At 40.0% G+C, this 21,121-nt stretch overlaps 1 protein-coding gene across 1 annotated transcript; it reads left to right on the forward strand.

Moving 5' to 3' along the window:
• The first annotated feature begins 6,267 nt into the window (after positions 1-6,267).
• UPB1 (beta-ureidopropionase 1) lies at positions 6,268-19,180 on the forward strand. The gene is made up of 10 exons (XM_005524466.3): positions 6,268-6,413; positions 7,037-7,208; positions 8,667-8,754; positions 9,195-9,289; positions 9,555-9,716; positions 12,600-12,769; positions 13,442-13,523; positions 14,361-14,403; positions 15,133-15,287; positions 18,053-19,180. Exons 1-10 carry the CDS (start codon positions 6,313-6,315, stop codon positions 18,134-18,136), a joined length of 1,152 nt encoding a protein of 383 aa, XP_005524523.1. The 5' UTR covers positions 6,268-6,312; the 3' UTR covers positions 18,137-19,180.
• Positions 19,181-21,121: the final 1,941 nt, after the last annotated feature.

Raw genomic sequence — 21,121 nt, forward strand, 5'->3', positions numbered from 1 at the left:
ATATCGGCCTTTACTACAAAAATGTGCTGTTGAGGCCTCACAGCATCCCCCCTTCCATGAGTTGTCCTTAAAAAATGGCAACTTGTGTTGTCTTCCCACATCTCTGAAAAAAGGGTTTGTTTACACTGAACAACTGATTTGGGTTGCAGTTCAAGTGAGATATTACTTCTGGTTAGTGCCCTGTATTCTTGGTAATATCACAGATATTCTCACTAAGGAATAAGAGTATGTTACTCTATAATATAAAATAAATTCTAAAGCAGATCAGGTTATTTCCAAGCAGAAGTTTCCAGGCTGGGTGTCAGTGTAAGTCCCTGTGTATAAAACCTCTGAAATCCTGAGAGACTTTGTCCGGGTGTCAGAGGTATGGATCAACTCATTGGGCAAATTCAACTGAGGGTTGAAACCCCTTTGCCACTTAGCACAGAACTGCGCTCCCACATCAGGGTGCAGCAGATAGATCCCACAGATGCTCCATTTTTAGTTCCCTTTCCTGCCACCTAAATCACTCCACAGGTCTAGCTCCTTCTGGTCAGGAGGAGCTGTGAGCTGAATGGCTTTGGTGAGAGACTAAGGAGGAAGTATTTTAATACTGAGAATGTCCTGTCTTTGGGCCAGCCTGTGCAACCTGTACTGGAGGTCCTTTCATATAGGGCCTGTACAAGAAACATGTTTTCCCTAATAATTCTAGTGGAGGGAAGGGTCTCATCCTCTGTGAGTGAGAGCCTTACTATAATTTCCTCAATCTCAGCATGAATGCCCTCCCAGAAAAGCAAGTTGTTGGATGTTGTTGTTCCTTTTGTGCTGTCAAGAGTGAAACTAAAGATTAATGTAGCACTGTATTGACTGCTGTGTGCAGGTTTTGACCTGCCCGAAAAATATTCAGTGCCTATCCTAAAAGTTACCCCTTTGGAGTCCAGTTCAGTGGGCAAGCTCTGGAAACAAACCTCTTCAGGGTCCTCATTGTGTTGCTTTGAATACCATCAAACCCCAAGCCATATAATTGAGAGCCAGGGCAGTGTATAGAATCATTTAATACCACTTTGCCACTGGCCAAGCTATTAACCAAAGCCTTCACCTAGAAAATAATGGGTCTCGGGGCCATGTATTAAGGTCACCTGGAACAATTTGCAAGTTTTTTGCATGAAATAATTTTTCAATTACTTTTTCCCCCTTAATGACAATATATTCTGTGTTTGGTTTTAACTTGGATGGATCTGAGGTAGCTGTTTGGGATAACATTACAACCAGATCCTTTATACAGCGTTAAAAGACTGAAAACTATCCTTTTCAGAATTTCAAACAAGCTTCCTTTTAATATGATATCCCTATCAAATGCTTTCCTAAAGTTCATACAATTCACATAGAGCTTCCACTCAGAGGGGAACTCCTTGAGGATTTTGAAGTTAGCCCTGTGATAAATTCAAGCCCATCCTTCTCAAAATCAGAGTACTCAATTCCAAATTAGATGTTTGCAAATTCCATTCTCTAACAAAATTCTTGTCAGAAATCTGGCAGTATAGAAACGTCATGTTCCAGACTCTTCCTCATCTCTCCAGCTTTTACACTTTGAAATACCTAATTTCTGCAAGGATTGAAACAAAAGATCTTTCTCCTCCTGTGAGGGGAGGGACATCTTCGTCTTCCCAGGTTGTACCTAAAATTCATTCATTTTGGTATAGACTACTACCCTCTTTGATGAAGGATTAGAACACTATTTATAGTAGGTGCTTAAAACCAGGCTTCCTGAACCCGTGGAAAACAAATGCGCCAGATTTTATTCTTTTGTTCTTTTAATAAACTGTCCGTGAGATTCATCCCCTCCCCTCCTTTCCTGCTGGTTTACTTGCATTCTTATATGTCCAGTGTTTTTCTCTTCTGTCTTTGTTCCAGTTTATCAGCAATTTACACACAGTTGTTTCCCAGACTCCATGATTTCAACAGCAAAAATAACACTGACCTTTTGAGCCCATGAGCAATCTTGTTGGTGGTAATTTAGCAGAAAGTTACAGTAATGAACAAGAACTCTGCTCTTAAATGTTAGATCACTGAATGTGTTTTATGAGTCTTTATTACTTCTTTAATGCACTTCCTGTGCACCAGGGAGACAGCCATATTCCAGGGGAGGATGAAGTTTTTAATTGGTGAAGTACCCAATTTGTGTATCTCTTATGCTTTAAAGATACATTTTCAGGTGTGATTCAGTCAAAGCAATCAAGGAAAATGTTTCTAGCTAGAAAGACAAGAGCACTAACAACAGAAGGAATCTTCCAAAGATATATTAACTCTGAAAACTGTGAGCTGGGCTTTTCGTGTGAGAGGGAGGGGAGAGTGGCTAAAAACTTAAGATTTCACTGCTCAGATTTTGGGCTGCCTGGGGACTGCTTTGGTCCCAGGCATGCCTGAAAGCAGACAAAACGTATTGTCAACAATAAACTTCCTCAGTTTTCAGCCATTTCCCCTCACCCAGCCTTCAGAAGAGCAGGAAGTCAAAAGCAGAGGACACAAAGCCAACTAGATGAGGTTTATAACTTGGCTCTGCTGCTCTGTAGGTGATTGTACCTATGGCTGTTGCAGAGTTCACAGTTAAGACAGGTAATCTAAATGCAGGGTGGAATTTTCCATCCATATCAAATTCACTCAAATTCACATTGGCATAAGTTTACATACAGACCCATTTCTAAAACTCTAAAACACTCAAAACTGTGCTTGTAAGGATTTAAGTAGCATTAGGAAGAGAGCTTTGTCTGTAAAGGCAAAAATGCAAACCTCAAAAGCCCCACCAGAGTTAAGTGTTTTTAGCAGGAGGTACAAAGGAGTGACTTTAAAACAGAGAATTTTGGTTTTCCTGCATCACAGCACCCTTAAACCAAAGCAGGAGAGACAGGAAGGTTACTAATTCCCTTCTTTTAGCTGTGTATTAAGGAGCCTGAAGCTAGTGTTTTATCTTCCCTCTGTATTTTAGACCTTCTCCTCTCCTACACTTCTATTATGCTAATTCCCCTTCACTGCCTGTCTTTTACACTTGAAATGTTTTGAATCAGGTGTGTTTCAAGATAATTGTGTTATATTTCCACATGAAGCAAGGGAATTTGCATTTGAGGTAAAGCAATTTAGAGACCTGATTGCAAGTAGAATTCAGTACTTTATTTTGTGGCCATTGGAAAAGGAGATTGTAGAAGATAATTTTAAAGGGTATTGCAGCATTAAAAAAGCAAGCTTAGACAGAGCACCAACATCATGTGCCCTTGCAGGACACATCTGTGCCCACCCAAACCCCTTGAAAGGTGTTAATGACTAGCAGCATGACACTGGGGGTATCTGAGGCAGCTACAGGATTAGGGACATGAGATATTCATTTATTTAGCTGCTCTGGGGAATTCTGTGTGACCAATTTCAAGGACTGACAGGTGAAGAAAGTGTCAGAAACATGATTCACATGCTGATAGTAGCAGGGTTTGTAAGAAGCTGGGTGTTTCAGAGGGAGAACATATACTTGCTACTGCCTTAGGAAGGACAGGCAGAAATGCTGCCTTTAATCCTGCCTACGAGCACTAATTTGTGAAGCTGTTCAGCCTTTCCTCCTATCTTGGGCTACAGTGGAAAGGCTTTGTTTGTTTAAATCTTTTCTTGGGTCTTTCCCGATTTTAGCCTGAACTCCAGATATTTGGCTCTTAAATTCATTCTCCAGGGTGCTTCTGACTAATGCCAGGGTGCTATTGTGGCATTTTACAGGAGCTCTTGGGAACAGCACAGTGTGGACCAGCACTACCAAAGCCCAGCTTTAGCTCTGTGATGGTGTCTGTGCAACACAGGGTTTCAGCACAGAAACACACGAGAACTATTTCTGTACAGATTGCACTGTGTGGTCCTGACTTCTACACCCAACTTTATGGACCACCCTGACTGAGGGCAATGGAGATGAAAAGCATGTGCACTTCAGAACTGTCTTGAAGGAATTTTCCCTCGTTTTGAAGCACTTTTGTTCCATAAAATACTTAATTTCCTCTAAATCAGTTATTACAGTTTGGGTTCATACCAAAAAGTTCAGCTGTTTCCCAAAACAATTACTTGGTCCAGGTAATGCAGAACTGGGAAGTTTAAATACAGAGGTTTGAAGAAGAATCAGAACTAGGATCTGGATTCAAGCATCCTACTTAACAGATAATTGCAATGACTGAGGTGGAACATTCAGACTTAAATCCAAGCCCTCTAATATGCTTTGTCTGGGATATGGAAGGCATCTTCCTTTATTAGGTTACTTTCCTGCTCAACATTAACATTTCGTGCTTTGAAGGTTTATTGTGTTGGCTGGAGTTATACCTTTATGTACACGCAGTCCCTATGGAATAGCCTGATCTCCTTTCATCATTATTAGTAATTCTAGGCTTGTCATTTCCTATTCATGCAGTCTGGACCTCACTGCGTTGTTGCAGGATGGTTGATACGGTGCACAGGAAATGTTCTGTTTTTTCAGGTCTCCACTGTTCCTAAGTATTCTTTTCAGGGGCTTCAGTTTTATTGCCATGAAGTCCATTTCCTACATGTAGTACAATTTACTAAATTACAAATAAACAAGGCACCAATAGAGAAGTCAGTGAAAGTTCACACTAAGAATAGAACTTGAAGAGAAAAGTTCAGTTATGTGACCTTCTTCAGGAGCTGGATACAAAATAGACCTGCTGTTTTTCCCTTTAATTTGCAGTCCAGGCAGAAAAGAACTTGAACAGTTCCCAGAGAAACCCAGGACCTTCTGTATGTTTCTATGAGTCCTCCAGAAATGCTTTATCTGTTGACATCCTGGCTATGCTGATATGGAAATGAACTTACTTGGCCTCCTTATTTCCCCCCTATATTGTCAGCTGATTTTTTCATTGATCTCCCTCCCTGCAATGTTTGAAGATCTGCCAGCCGTGAACAGAACAAAATGTTACAGATAGGTACCTTTAAAATTGGCCATTAAAGAAAATTAGGATCACCAGATGAAAAATCTAATATATGTATCAGTCACTGCTTATTATTGCCCTTCAGGAATTTTCTTGTTTGGGAAAGAAAAGTAGTTTCACTGAAGCTTTTTCAGTGAAAAAGTGAATTAGAGAGAAAGATCATGTGTCTCCAAGTGCCTTGATGAAACCAGACTAGCCCTGGACGCTTTCTGCCTAAAGTTAAATATTAGACACTCTCTCCCTGACACTCTTTTTTTATTTAGTCTAAAAGGCTTAATATTTAACTCAAAATACCTAACAACTGCAAATGCTTAGTGCTGAAAGCTGTTACATCCTCCAGCAGATACATAAAGCAGTGCTTAAACTCAGCGGGATATATTTAGAGATGCGCAGCCATCCCTGGACTTCATGTTCCAGTTGAATCAGAAACACAGCTGCTATGTTGTGAACTTCTGTGTGTTTAGAAGCAGAAGGCATGGCCAGTGGTTCACTGGGAATAACTGCTTTAAACAGGGTGTCTGCCTTGTACCTGCAGAAGGAAATGTCCTTTATTTGATGCATTTTCATTTTGTCCCAAAGTCTTAATTGGCTCAATCCTTTATCTGACATTAAGTCTGGTTTTGGGATGGATTTCCAATTATAATGGGCTCAAAATCCATGTTAAAGTTATTTATTACTGGCTCATGTTCCGAGTTTTACTGCAACTTCAATGGACACACACATATCCACGAGAACCACTGCCCTTTTATGACCTATTTCCAAGCCTTTTTGTTGGAAAGGTATCATCAGAAAAAGCACTTGAAGATGTTCTGCATTTAGATGAGTTATGTCAGAAGCACAAGAGAAGTCACAAGTAGCCAGGAGCAGCCACATCCCCTGGACATCCCATCAGCAGGACCGATGGAACCAGGGCTGGTGATCTTTTTCCTTTTCTTTCCTTACCTTCCTTATTTTTCTTTCTTTATCCTCCTTTCTCTCTTCTTTTTTTTTTTCCTCTTTTCTCCTCACTTCCCCCCTTTTTCTCTCTTTCTTTCTACTCTGTGCTCATATAATAATAGGTCAGGAACCAACACAGCGGATTCCCACGCCAAGTGAACTTTTGTGGACTCTCCGACTTTTTTGGTTCCTTTCGACCGCGAGCACTTACGAGTTCTGGGCGCCCCGTTCCCCTTTGTGACCGGCCCCGCTCCCGGAGCGCCCAGAGCCCGGCCATGGCCCCCGCCCGCCCCTCAGGGCACGGCGGCACCTGACGGGACCGTCCCGCCAAAACCCGTGAGGGGAGCGGGGCGTGACCGATGGGGCCGCCCGGGGCAAAGTCCAGGGGCCCACCGAGCGGCTGAGGGGCTGCGTGCGCTCGCCCTCAGCCATGGCGGGAGCCCTGGAGTCGCTGGAGTCGTGCCTGGAGCGGCACATCCCGCCCGGGGAACTCGCCGAGGTGAAGCGGATCCTCTATGGGGGCGAGGCCAGGTGCGCCACCAGGACAGGCTCGCCCCCTGCTCTGCGGGTTTCCGTCCCTCCTCTCCCCGGGCTCCGCGGGGATGCCCATCCCGGGAATGAGGGGAAGGAGCCATTGTGAGGGCGGGTATGCAAGACACAGGGCTGGGCTGAGGGGAGAAAGGAAAAGTAGGGCTTGTGGTGCTGCAGAGAGGCGACCGGGGTATTTTGGAGGTGATCCAGGTGTGCGGAGCAGGCCGGTGTAAGAAGGTGACGGACAGGGATGAAAGACCTGACGGGAACAGTGATACCGGGGTGACAAGTAGGAATTAAATTGGAGGAAAATTCATTGGAGGGCAAGTATTTATAATCCAGGTATGGCAGGTGGAAGCTTGTGTGCATGTGCTCCTTGATTTCTGCAGCAAGGGGTTAGTGTCTGGAAGTGACAGGAGGACAGGGGGAGATTGGTGATGTGGAGGTGAACGGTGAGATCGGCACATGAGCCTGGCCCTTGGCTGATGGATGAATATTGGGGCCTGGGAGCTTGGGTGTCTCTGCAGGGTTAGACAGAATTGTCATCACCTTGGTCCATTGCATTCAGGGCAGAAGAGGAGAACATCTCATCTTGAAATGTCTTTGTTTCCTGTTCAATCCAGAAAACTTGACTTGCCAACTGCTGCACTGTCAGCAGCTCAGGAAAGAGATTTTGAGCTACAGGGCTATGGATTTGAAGCTGCTTCGGAGCAATTGAGAAGGCCACGTATTGTTCGAGTGGGACTGATACAGAATAAAATTCCTCTTCCCACAGACACAGCAGTGGCAGTCCAGGTACACAAACTGGGACTGGGGCTGTTTCTAACTTCTGCTGGATTGAGACATAACACAGTTCAGTTGTTGATTTTAGGAACGGTATCATGAAATGTCTAATGATTCTCTGGCAGTACAGAACCCATCACTACTGCAGTAGAGCATCCTGTAAGAAATTGGAATCACACATTTGGTTTTACAGTTTCTCAGAAACATCTCTTGTGTTTACCTAGCATGCCCAACCTGCTTGCAGTTTTTCCAAAGCTAAATATTTAGTAGCTCATTTTGTACATGAAAATCCTTTGCCTCTAAGATGAAACACAAAATCATTTACACAAAATCAAAAGAGACTGCAACCAGTGGAAACCACAGGTGCAGTTCTTGTTTTAATTGAGAAATGTTCCATTACAGGAAAATCCATTAGAGGAAACAGATTAATAAAGCTGTGTTCATTATTCTTTGTACAGCAGTGAGTGAAATCTTATTACAAGATAACATGCTTTAGTGGTGACTTGGCAGTGCTGGGTTAATGGTTGGACTTGGTTGATGATCTGAGAGGTCTATTCCAACATTAATGGTTCTGAAACCATCATCTCTTAACATCTTGGACACAACAGCACTGAAGTGACAAATAGGTATAGAAATAAGTCTCCTGAGAGTAGCTTTAAAAAAAGAAAAGAAAACACTGCATTTATAAAATTTCCTGGAGTAGTAGTTTTGTACAGTGACAGGACAGAATATTTCTGAAGTAGTTTGTTTTGGAAAGATTACCTATCACAGATGCAAGTCATTCAGTAAATTAATCCATTTTGTGGATTCTTTATGTGACAGTGGTTGAATAAAGTATTATGATTAATTAATGATTTTGCTTTATGAATAACTAGTTAACTATTTCTGTAAATCAGTATACAATTTTTGAGTTCATACGTCACTGCAGTCTTTATTCACTCTTTTTTGACAACCAAAACTAGCAATGCAAAGTACTACACCTATGCTAATCTTTAAGTAGAATACACAGAAAACTAATTAATAAATACTTTGATGATTTTTCTTGGTAATAATTACTTAGCTCTTAGGACAGAGGATTTAACATCATCCTGTAGGTTGTTTACAATGAGCAGCAAAATTATGGTTTTTGTTGATTCTGTTTAGATTTTCAGCTTTTTGCAAGTCAGGCAGCAGTGAGTTTCCAGCTATATAAATGTTACAGCCATGAAATCAAGATCCCATTGGAATGCTTTCTCTATTTTCAGCATCTAAATGCTTTTAAAAATCTGAATCTGACTCTACTATCAGTGTTTAGGAGTGATACCAAGTTATTTCCCCTGAAAGCAATGGCACTAAGTATAGAACAAGATAAACTCCATGTGAACATGGTTGTAAAACCAGGCACACAGAGGTTAGCTAGGTTAGAGGTTAACACAGAGGTGAGTTAGAACAAGTGGTTTTTTTTAATAGTGTGACATTTCTTGCAATCAGGTGGCTGCTCTGCACAGACGCATTGAGGAGATGGTGGGAGTGGCTGCAATGTGTGGGGTCAACATTGTGTGTTTCCAGGAGGCTTGGAGTGAGTATTTTCTGTGGTTCCCTGTAGGCTGCCGAGTGCCTTCTATTTTAACAGGTGTCCTGTACTACATCTTGTAAGTAAACAGTAGAAATCTTCCAAGATACAACAATTGACTGTAGTGATTTGCTTCCTAAAGGAAAAACCAAAGAGTCTGAGGTAGCCAAACTGTTTGGAAGAGATATGAGGGGTCTGTTGTATTGAAGACTGCCATATGATATTTGGAGCTCCGTCATTACATCCTTTATGATCCTTTCCTCTTCTTATTTTTCTCCTAAAACTTTGGGGAGGTTTTCTAGACAGGTATTAAAATTTAAAAATCTGTTTTTAATTAACATGGTTTTAATTGTTAATTTTTTAAATCTGTATTCATGGAAATAGCATGTATTTCTTGAGTGACATCAATATTTTTGTATACTGTGCCTTGCTTTGTTGTTTTCCAGCCATGCCCTTTGCTTTTTGTACAAGAGAGAAACTTCCTTGGACTGAATTTGCTGAGTCAGCAGAGGATGGGCCAACAACAAAATTCTGTCAAGAGGTAAGAAACCAACCAATCAACCAACCAAGAAAAAAAGAAGAAAACAACTGACATCATTTGAAGGAAAAGGCAGTATACCAATGAATTGGCAGGCAGAATGTGCTGTATTTCTCACTTGCATCTGTGTTATTTAACATTTCTAGTTAACACATAATGCTGTTTTACCTTTTCTTTTAATTGACTGTTTTCAGCTGGCTGTGGTGTCTGTCATTCTGGGGTACTGCAGGCTGGTGTATAATAGAGGTACTCATGTTCACTTGTGCAGCTTGCAAAGAAGTACAATATGGTTGTGGTGTCTCCAATCCTGGAGCGAGATGAACTGCACGGTGGAATTCTGTGGAATACAGCAGTGATAATTTCTAATTCTGGAGCACTCCTTGGCAAAAGTAGGAAAAATCATATTCCAAGGGTTGGAGATTTCAATGAGGTAAGATTCAGTATTGTGACAATCAAGTTAGTCTTACCTTGCAGCTCTTGGTTGTGTCCGAGTCACAGTGGCAGGAAATGCAATGTGTTTCTAGAAAATGTGGTTCACTTACTGTCAAATTGGTTTTTCGGAGATGAAGTGATAGTAATATTTCTCAAAAAGGAATAATTTTTGTGAGAGTGATGAGAATTAAAGGAAAAAAAATAGTGTTGAATCTTGTTAGGTGCTCTTCCTTGGCCCAGTGAAACTTCAAAAGTATCAAATATCCTTTAAAAGAATTGTGTAAGTTACAGCTGTGTTATGTTTGTTGTGCATGATTGGCTTTGGTAGTTTTGTCATGTGTGCACATTGAACTTACTTTAATTTGCAGGGCAATTGTTTCATGGTTCAAGCATGAACATTACTTACAGCCTTTCTCTGTTTCTCTGCGAGGTTGTCTTGGAAATGACAGTTCCTTTTGCTTGTGTTTATTCGAGCAGAATCCCTTAATTCATTGTGCCTCTGACTGAATAGCAGGTTTATGGCATCTTCTGTTTACTAATCACATTATTGCAGCTGAAGCCCCCAGCAGGTTTTGGGCCATCCTCCAGAATCAGAAACTCAACTGGAAGTAAAGGCAATGAGTGGTAGAGCTGAAATGTGTTTATCCTTCCATAGAATTATCACAAGCAGAAAGATCAGGATTAAAAATTAACTGAAGTCTAAAAATACATTGTCTTACCTAACTAAATCTCTCCTTGTCAGCTAAAGTGAGTAATTAATAGAGGCATTTCTTCTAAGCACGGGAGGCTGCTGTATACCTGCAGTTGCTTTTGTTCCTTGGCTGACTGCTCCAGTCATCAAACTGAGGCTTCAGAACCTAAGATGCTTTTTTATTAATGCAAAAAGTTCTTTTGGGTCTCAAAACTTTGTGTTCAAAGATCTCTGAAAGTTTTGACCTTGCTCCCAGACCTGATCAGGCTGGTTTGAGTTTCTCCAGAGGAAGCTGTAATAGAGTTCTACACAATGAATTTCTGGCACAGTCTGTCAGTCACCAGTCTTACCTTGTATTTTTAACAATTATTTTGATACTTAATATTATTTTATCAGGGCTGTCCTTTAGCTAGCAAAAGTAGTAACTAAGAAATTCATTGGTTACTTTCCACATTTTTTATTTGTTCCTTATGTAATCCAATAAAAAATAAATTCCTGTTGCTTGTGCTAAAATATGATGTCTTTCAGTTTTCCTGACAATGTTTAGTGGAGAATCAACAGATTCCAAGAAACTCACTGTTTCCAGCTATGAAACTGTAATGAGAGACACCTAAAAAAAGAAAATATTTTTACTTTCTCATGTAAAGTATAAATAGAGTTTTGTTACAATTTTTGCACAGTTGCTAAAAGAAGTTAGTTCTTAGCATCCTAAATGCCAGCATTACTACAAAGCAATCTGTTTATAGTTTCCAAATATACTATAATGATTTAGCATTTCTTCTTGTATCTACCTTGTTACAGAATCAGGTAGTGTTTACCCAAGACAGCACTGTCTTCAGCTGGCTTTGTTAGCAATGCATTAAGTCCACTCTTCTGAGCTAAACAATTCTGATAAAGCAATTTCAGAAACCACCCAGGCTACAGGAAAGGATTATATTCATCATGTTGTTTTCTTTATCAACAAAGTTAAACCTCAAGGAAATACCGAATTTGAAATTATTTCTGGTGGGTTGTCTCTGTAGGGCAGATGGGAAAGGAGCCTTGTTAAAATCGTTCCCATTGAATCAGTAAGAACTAAATGGAAAGGGCAAAGAGATTGGTCTGTGGCCTATTCAGTCATGTGTGGGAGGCCGTATAAACAAAAATCAATCCTTCTTGAGACATCACAGTTTATTGCTGTGGAGAGGATTGTGACCTCTGGTGTGAAATAAAGAAATAGGAACTGATGAATTCCCTGAAGCAACAGCATTCCTGTTTTTCTTCTCCTATTGTAAGAAAAGAAATAATATTCATTCAGCAGAATTGTTTTGAAAAAGGCTTGTGTGAGCACCCACCATGTGGTCTGCTGTCTACAGATATGAAAGGAGATCAAATCAGTACCCAAGGGGCTGTGCAATTTCATGAGACCTGATAATAAATAAGAAACATGAGACGATTATTTTACTGGACATACTGAACCTGTAGCCCTTGGTTTCAGACAGTGACCCTCCTGTATCTGTCATGCCGTTAGCACACTCTTAGAGGAGGCCCAGGTTTGTTCCCCAGCTGTACCTCAGGTGTTTCTACTTCCTTCAGGACCAATGGCAGTGATGGTTACAAGGAGCAGATAATTTCAATAGAGAGGGGTCTGCTTTACAGCACTTTCCTTCCCTGATGAGAGACATGTCCTGTTGGGCCAGGATGGTGGATTGTGTCCCTTGCTCTTCTATCTCAGATCAGCGCCAAAGGATACTGTCGGGAATCAGCCTGGCCACTACAACTTCTCTACTCCCTTGGGATCCTCAGTGTTGTATGAGAAATGTTGGGTGGCATGTTTTGTCTCCTTATCTGTGCATCTTTATCACTGTCTTTCTCCATGTCTGAACCTGGTGATGGTACTTTCAGAAAGGAGCACATTTTGGAAGTGCACTGCCTGCTGCATAAAAAAAGTTCCTTTGCTTGAAAGTAGGTATAAGAGTGTAATTTCAGTGAATACATGTTCCTGCTGCTGCCTTGGCATTTCTGTATTCATCTTTCCTTCTGCCTAAGAGATTTTGTAAATCTCGTTGTATTATCCTCAGCCTTCCATCTACAGATTAAAAGGCATTTTTAGTTGGAAGTACTTCTTAGCACTTCTTTAAGAAGTCTGCTGTTGTGGGTTTTGTTGGTTGGTTGGGTTTTTTGTTTGTTTTTTCTTTTGTTTGTTTGTAGTCTACTTACTACATGGAAGGAAATACAGGACACCCAGTGTTTCAGACACAGTTTGGGGCAATTGCTGTGAACATCTGTTATGGGCGCCACCACCCTCTGAACTGGCTCATGTATAGCATGAATGGAGCAGAGATCATCTTTAACCCTTCAGCCACTATTGGGACACTCAGGTAAAATACAAACTGATCTATGCCACTGCTCCCTTTCTGGATTAACTGAACCTCTGAGCCCCTCACTGGGGCCTAAAATGCACTTTGCTGGGGTCTTGGAAGCGCAGTCTCCTTGTTTTGTCTTACAAAGGAGCCTGCATTCTCATCCAGCAGGAATTTTGGGCTTCCGGTCTCCTCCCAGTAACTGATTGTCTTTCAGAACTTTATTGTACATCAGCAGTCTCCTGTCTTTGAGACAGCATTAACCAGCATCCAGCTGGTGTTCTGAAAACTGAGAGTTTATTTAGATTTTTTTATGTAATATTTTTGCTATATAATAAGTAATGGTCATGTTCAGGCTTATTTTACCACCTTGCATTGTCCACCTAGGAGTGTGGTATGAAATTGTAGTTTTCAGCACTAAGCTGAGATACCCGTTTCTCAGAAACAGTTTTTTATAAACTGCTGGCAATTTTATGATTATCATGGCTCTTGAACCAGACTGGACCAGTGTAAACTGTCCCTTGAGATTAATCTTCTGCAGATTAACATTAATTGCACCGTACTGACTTGATTTCCTGAAAGCTAGCTTTGGCTTCTTTGACAGAAAATGTGCAGTGTGAGACAGTGAATCTAGATTTAGCACTGAAATGTACAATTAATGAATACCTGCTGTCTCTTTGTGTGTTGCAGCGAGGCGCTGTGGCCAATCGAAGCCAGAAACGCTGCCATAGCCAATCACTGCTTCACGTGTCCCATCAACAGAGTAGGAACGGTTCGTATCTTCACTGTTTCATTCCATCATTCAGGGGCTGGAGCATGAGTTTGTTCAAGGCAGGGACTGATGCTAGAATGCTTGGGTTCCTCTGCTGTGTAACCACTGTACTAGGGTTTATGATGTGATTTGAAGATGGACAGTGATGAAGAGATTGAGAACTGCCTCTGTTGCTGGCAGCCTACTTTTTGGTTGCAGCTGCTTCCTGTTCTTGAATTGAATCTCTGTAATAGGCACCCACCCTTTTCCTAACTCTCCCAGTTTCTCTGGTGAAATCAATATTCTTTTAGCCAAAATGGCTGAAAATTTAATATATCCTAGAGTCAGCACAGTACACAACTTGTGGCTGTTGTACAGATACTGCCTCTTTCTGGACTGTAAAATTCTATAATTAAATTTAATAGTGCATGCAATAGGTCATTCTTACCTTCAGATTAGTCCAGTTATGCTATGTGTATATTTTTAAAATTAGATTCCCAGCAAAAATCCAGACTTGTTGCTTGCTGCTATGTAAATATGTTTGCCTTTTTTTGTGATCCAGAAAGATATGTTTGGTTAAATATCTCCTCTCTTGCCTCTTTACACTTGTGAAATGGATAACGAGGCATGTTCCCCAAAGTGTATGAACAACAGGCAGTGATACAAAAAGACCTTGTGTTCTGTGCTATCTGTCACAGAAACTAGGCCTCTCTGATGACTCCCTTTAGACAGGGCTGATTGTGTGCCAGAAAAAAATATTTGTAGATTTATATAAACTTCCAAATATGATAGGCTAGCGAGGATTTCTTGACTGAAATGGGATTATACTGCCACCTATGGATTCCTCTTATTTCACAGGAATACTACAAAAATGCCTTTACTTCTGGAGATGGTGGAAAAGGTATGTTCAGAATTCAGTACCAGTTCCTAGCTTTGCTGGAACTTAAAGAGAATGATCAATGAGGACCATGAGATTTTCTTGTATGTACTTATATGTTGGAACACAATAATTGGTGCTGTGAAAACCATGGCTGCTTGTGGCTCCATCCAGAGTGGGCCTGAGCCTTTTTTAGCCAGTTTTGGAGCTAAGTAGTTTTTTTAGCAGCTGCATGAAAAAGGTCAGTGGTATCCATTGCTTCGTAGTACAACAGATGTGATTGATTTTTGGCACAGCTCATAGTTGTTTAATATGAAATAACATCTTTTCTGTGCCTCAAATCCCAGTGTTTTCACCTCTGACCTTCTGTTGAAAACAGAATGGGTGCATCTCTGTCAGCAATTTTGAAAATGCGTGATTTGATAATTAGAATTAATTTAAATGCTAAGTAAAAAGCAATGAAAGCAAAGCCTTTAGTCCTGAGACCTAATAATGGAAAAGTATAATGGTACATTATTTGAAAGGCAACGCAGTGAGATTTTCCTGGTAATTTGATAGTGTACTGTGCGTGAAAATTATAACTGGCCAAAACTGCAGTTATTTCAGGGTCATGCTGTGACTCTTCAAGATGATTATCTTGCCTAAAGGACAGTGAGTCCCCAAGAAATGGAGTCAGGGTTTGTGGGACACTGCATGTTAAGTTACATACCTATTTGCAAATGGCAATACCTGCTTTTTAAAAATCTCTCTAAGCACACCATGAGTTGGGCCACTTCTATGGCTCGAGTTACGTAGCTGCACCAGACGGCAGCAGGACCCCGGGACTCTCTCGCACTCAGGATGGGCTGCTGGTGGCAGAGATGGACCTAAACCTCTGCAGGCAAGTCGGTGACAAATGGAATTTTAAGGTAAGCCTGATTATAAAGAAAATATGATATTAGAACAAACGAGCCTTGATAATGATTCTATGATGTTACAATAGTTAAAAAGCAGCTTTTTTTTTTTTTTTTTTTTAAGCAGTTCAGAGCTTAAATTGTTGAACTAATTTAACAGGATGTTATGGAGGCCAAAAGCATAAATAGATTTGGAAAAGGAGCTAAATTCAAGGAAACTAGGCCAGTAGCTTTCAAATGAAAACCTTAGCCTTGGGACCTTAATGTGGATTGCCAGGAGCTCTGAGGATTGCTGGGGAAGAGTTTGTGCTTTCCTTATGCAGTGAATGTAAGCATTTGTTGCTGAGTGGAGCCAGGCATTGGATCTATCTAACATGGTACTATTATATATTCTTAAAGGCCTTAATTGTCAGTTTTGGAGAAATTTAGTGAAAACCCAAACCCACAAGCTTCTGAGAACTTTCTGAAGGCAAAATTCTTGCAGTGTTAACTTCCTGAATTTGTGGATATGTTGAAACTACAGAGAAAGAACTGTGTACTGTATCCATCTCTGAAGCATCTTAACACACTTTTGAATTTATCTAAATCAGATTAAGATAGCTGCAAGCCACTCCATATGGCTTTAACAAACCTTATTTAATACTATTTTTTTGTATTCTGAGGTAAAGCTAATTTGGTTCATCTTTCCAGAGGGCATAATTGGATTTAATTTGTCCAGCAGCAGTGCTGGTTGAAGAAATGGCTGCCTCAGCACAGCAGCTTGCTAACCCTTCAATTCTGCCAGTGCAAGCTATGTGGGGTGCTATATTATAAAATGATCCAGTGGAGATTTATTTTTTTTAATCAAACAACACTAGTTCTTTTTTTATTCTGATCAAGTTTACAACAGGCCACACTAAGATTCTGTTGGAACAAAAAAAGAAAAGAAATGGCAACTCTGGAAGTAGACTCTGTCAATGAAGAAACATCTTGCTTGCTTCTGTGGAGACAGATCTTTTGTTCCAGTCCTCAGTACTGCTAAAGACTAGAACTTTTTCCTAGTTACTCTTAAGATCAGCATGATTTAAATCAACAAAGTAGACCAGAATGCTAGGCAAAGCAACTGTACAATATATGTAGGTTTGTAAGTGATCACCTAGTATTTAAAATAAGTAATCATTTGCAAGGAGTGTCAGTTTTTGAACATCATGCTACTGCAAGCAGACATTTATTTTATAGAGCTGGTTTATTTGTCTGTTGTGCATTACAATATGGTGCAATGTTCAACATGTTTTGACATCAATTTGACATAAAAATGAAAAGTCTGTGAATTTGAAATGCTGAATAAGGTTTCTAATTTAAAAAATAGTAATTTTTTATCTAGAGGTTAATTTCTTTGCTAATATTGCTAATCCATATATAGGGACTAAAACCAAGAAGTAATTTCAGGTCATCTTCTGGAACAGAACTGCATTTGTTATTTTACAGATGCCTGTGGTAGGCATGCAATTGTTGCCATAATGGAATTAAGTTGTGCTGAGAGATTCTGTGCTGACTTTTTTAAGTCAGGCAGGCACTTAGTTTTGCTTTGCCACCAGAGTCTGAGGCCCTTACTGCAGAGTACAGGCTTAGTGTGTCAGGAAGCACATGGAGCATTGCTTCTACCAGCTTAGGGGGGGTATCTGAATAAAAGCAATTGTATTGATTAGCAAAAACAAACAGTCAAAGCAAAACACTGTCCTTTGGCTGATTTGTGTAGAATTGTGTATTTTTTGTTGTCTTCAAATCCTGTGCTTTCAGCACCTTAATTTCATGTTGATGGTGTGGAGTGCTATTGTTGGGTTTTGGCACATAAGGCACAGCTGTGATTTTGTTTATGTGACAGGAGAGAGCTGTTTCCTTTTCCTCTCAGTTTTGGCCAAGACAGAGGTAGTTCTTGCTGTGGGGAATGAGGAGGAGGGGTCACAAGTTACCCACTGCAGAAAATCCTAAACAGCAAGTAGGAGCCTATTTAACCTGCTCTGATATCTGCAGTTTGCACCCAGTGCTGCCTGAAAGGGACATTCCATAGAATGTCTTTTCTAAACTTAGAGCAGCAAAGGGGTTAAACAAATTAAATAAAGATGTAATTTGCCCCTCCCAGAGCCAGTGCTGTGGGCTGTGCCCTTCAGAAGAGGATGACAGCACTACATCACTGCTGTATTGCAGCACTTCCAGCACTTGCTGTTGCCCAAACCATTGATATTCTGTATTATTAATGGGTGAAGTAAGAGTAACCCCAGCACTGTCAGTGGCATATATACAAACTTAGCGCTGGCAACAGGGTTCCTTGGTTGCCAAGGACATAACATGAAGCCCTAATTACAGAGACACTCCTTTGCCTACATTGACAGAACTTAAAAAATTGTTGATGCACAAGAAAGTCCACCTTTCACATTCAACTGTCAGCTATCCAGAAAAACTATAATATCTAGAAAGTCAGCAGACATGAGTGTCAAAGGAAGAGACAGTTCCTGCAAAACAGGAAGGTGTTCATTTAAAAGTTTGACTTTTCAGAGTGGAACTACGCTTCTTTTTCAGATAGAAATACAGGCCTAGGTAACATAATATGAGTTCTTTTATAAAATATAGTTTGTGCTAAGGCACTGGAGATCTTGAATTTTGAGGGAATTACACTTTTGATGTTTGGGACAATTGAATGTATTGTCATAGAAAAAAACAGCTAGTGGATAGAAATATTTTCTACTGAAGTACTTCTGTAGCTCACTGAAAGAACTGAAGCTTTAATTTTTCCTTTCCAGATGACTGGTAGATATGAAATGTATGCAGAAAAGCTTGCTGAAGCAATCCAGCCTTTCTTTATACCCAATATCATCAAAGAGTAAGAGAGAGCATCTCATTACACTCAAATGTTACAAGACAAATTCAAAGTTACTGTTGGATGATAGCTTTACTGTGAATCACAAGTTGCTGTTTTAATGTTGTCAGTTTAATTTCATGTAACCAATTTTAAATAATAAGATTCAAAACTGTGTTACGTAAAATAACTGAAAATGACTTCTTAAGTGTTTGGTATTTACACTAATGAGTCCAAAGTTTTGTTCCTTGCCAGAAGTACATCCAGTGTTTTTCTAGAGTAGAAACACATACAGTGTACTGTGATATAGTTGATAGGATGAGTTCAGAGGACATGAAATTTTTTACCTAAATTTTGCATTGTACATCTATTTCTGCTTTCTAGTTTTTACCCTCTGCCCAAAAGCATAATTTAGGGAGAAACAAAGCAGAAATTGTTTTCATCTGGGTTGTATTTGTTTTTTCTGCTTACTCATTCTACTTGATGCAGTTCTGTTACAGCCGAGTAATGTCCCAGACATTCTTTGAAGATCTGTGGGTGCTGCAAAGCAAGACCACTTTGGTTCTGTTGACTTTTACACAGCCACAGCTGGAGCAATGTCTTTGCTGGGCCCCTTCAAGGTGCAGAAGTTGTGCTCAGAGAGATGCTTTGGGATCTTCCAAAGCTCACTGCCCTGATGGGAAGCAGAAATAGAGACCCTGGCCAAATGCACAGGCAAGGCTGGGGCAGTTTCATGCTTCTCACTGTGAACAGAAAGTTCAGGATGGGTAAGGAAAACTCCTTCCCTGAGGCTGCACTCCAGTAGGATCTGTGGTGGCTGCAGAGTACACAAACCAGCTGTGGAATAAAGGTAGTAATGATACATTTGTTCTTCTTAGGTGTACTGTGTTCTGAAATTTTGCTTCATATGATTTGGGTCATGGCAATAGTTCAGGCAATGCAGACTGAATACAATTTACAGCCCAGCAAGTATAAATTTGTAGTTGTAATATTTGAACTCTTTTGTTTTTCCAAATTAGTTTCAGATTTTCAAAAACATTTAAACTTGTTAATAAATGAACTTGCTACATTATGTTACATGGTTATTTGTGAGTTTAACCTTTATTGAGAATGGCTTAATTACAAATAAAAATATATTTATGTATAAAATCCCTGCATGTAAAATCCCCTTCCTTTGCTATTGACATCCTGACAAAAACAAAGCAACAGAACATTTTCAGAGTGAGTGTTTTGATAGACAATCCTGTAATAGGAAACAAAGTTTCAGAAAATGCAGATGTTCTGGATGCTTGTGCAGTGAGCTGCTTTTTCAGCTGAACTTGTGTCATACACTCAGTCTTTTCACTCGGCTTTTGCTTCTTCCTTGTGTTTTCATCTCTTATCTTCCATTTGGCAGCTGTCAAGATCCCGTTGTAATAGTGGACCTCGCCTTTTGTCTGCACTAGCTTAGACAGCTTTGTTTATCTTTCACTTTTGTTGAAGCATTTAAACCCTGCGTACCAAACACTTACCAGTCAATATTGTGACACCTGTGTGTGCACTTCAGAACACCAAGCTTGCCCTTAAGTTCATGTTTTCTATATGCCCAGGCTTCACTTTTGGTAACGGAAACAGTAAGATGCTGAATGTCAATTATAAGCCTTTGTAAGAATTGTTTTTATTCAACTAATCAAGCCTGCTCTACAATAAATCCTTTGGCAGTTTAATGGTATTGAATGAGCTACCTACCTGAAAATGCATGGGTTAAGGAAGTACTCTAACAGCCTGTAGCTTCCATACCTGTTAATTATTAACTGAGCTAATACACTCTCTCTACATCAAACATCACAATTTTGGCCCTGGACACAAAAATTCCCAGATCAGGAGTCTTCTGATTACTTACTTTGGAGGAGTTGAAAGGCATTATCTACACCAGGTTTTGTACCTTTCTTCTGGAGGGATTCTGCTGGTGGCACTGATGGACTGGTTCTACACAAATCACATCCTATCTGCTCCTCATCAGTGCCAGAATGTATTTAAACTTCACTAATGATAAGCAAAATCTGACACACAGAATTTCATGTCACACACTTTTGTTTGGAATTTTTTAAAGGTTACTGCATTTTAGGTGTCTGTTACTATTTTCTGCCTTTGTACAAAGAAGCACTCTTGATTTTACTAAGTACTTAGTCAACACTGTATACTTTTCAGTTAGCCAACATCTGATAAAAGAAAATGTTTATCTTGGTAAAAACACTTTCTATGCTGACAGTCAATTCCTATTTATTATATCCACTGGTTATCCATAACGATATCCTTTTACTGTGATTCCACACAGTTCCAGAACTTGAACAGTTCTTTTCCTAAAACCATGCCAGAGATGTGGGATCTCAGTCTTAAGTGCAAATTTTCCTAGTTGTACATCAGTGCTGATTCTCCTACCCACTTTCATATAGGCAGGACTGAAGATTGAGACTTACAGGAAAGTAGGATAGATGAAGCTGAAATAAGTGTTCTTTTTCTTACACTTCAGAGTGCTCCTCAGGTAACAGAGGAAAGGTCTATGAATGGGCTGCCATTTCACTTAATGTCTCAACACAGCAGCAGCTTAATCCAAATGCAGCTGTAGTATAAGAGCTTGAAAAATCCACATTCCTGCCTTCTTACTTGTAGCAGGTATGCTTTTATTTCCTCTTTTCTTAATTGATTTTAGCTCTTCTTAGAAGGTCACTAAACTAATACCAACAGCAAAATTTGGCTTGAATTATGATTCAGCATTTTAGGCACAATGCAGTAGATGCTGTCAGATATTTACACTTTACACACAAAATATATACCATCAGTGTGGATGATAATTTTCTGCATTTCCTTAATAAGTTTAAATATTTAGAACATTCATATTTAGAACGGGTTCTGCAGAAACTGGCACATGTGGGTGGCATAACATTTCAGAGCTTTTTTGCAAAGAGCAATAAGGACTTCCAAGTGCAAATAAAATCCTTCCACTTAAAGTTTTGGAGCAATCTGGAGCTCT

The sequence above is a fragment of the Pseudopodoces humilis genome, chromosome 20 (genome assembly GCF_049639895.1).
Source record: "Pseudopodoces humilis isolate 2021_Gansu_Grassland_sample_001 chromosome 20, ASM4963989v1, whole genome shotgun sequence".
Lineage (NCBI taxonomy): Eukaryota > Metazoa > Chordata > Aves > Passeriformes > Paridae > Pseudopodoces > Pseudopodoces humilis.

Excerpts from the sequence above, each read along its gene's own strand:
- UPB1 (XM_005524466.3), top strand. The coding sequence starts at position 6,313 with ATGGCGGGAGCCCTGGAGTCGCTGGAGTCGTGCCTGGAGCGGCACATC. Across the intron at positions 7,209-8,666 it reads ACACAGCAGTGGCAGTCCAG|GTGGCTGCTCTGCACAGACG; the intron begins GTACACAAACTG and ends TCTTGCAATCAG. Across the intron at positions 14,404-15,132 it reads TTCTGGAGATGGTGGAAAAG|CACACCATGAGTTGGGCCAC; the intron begins GTATGTTCAGAA and ends AATCTCTCTAAG.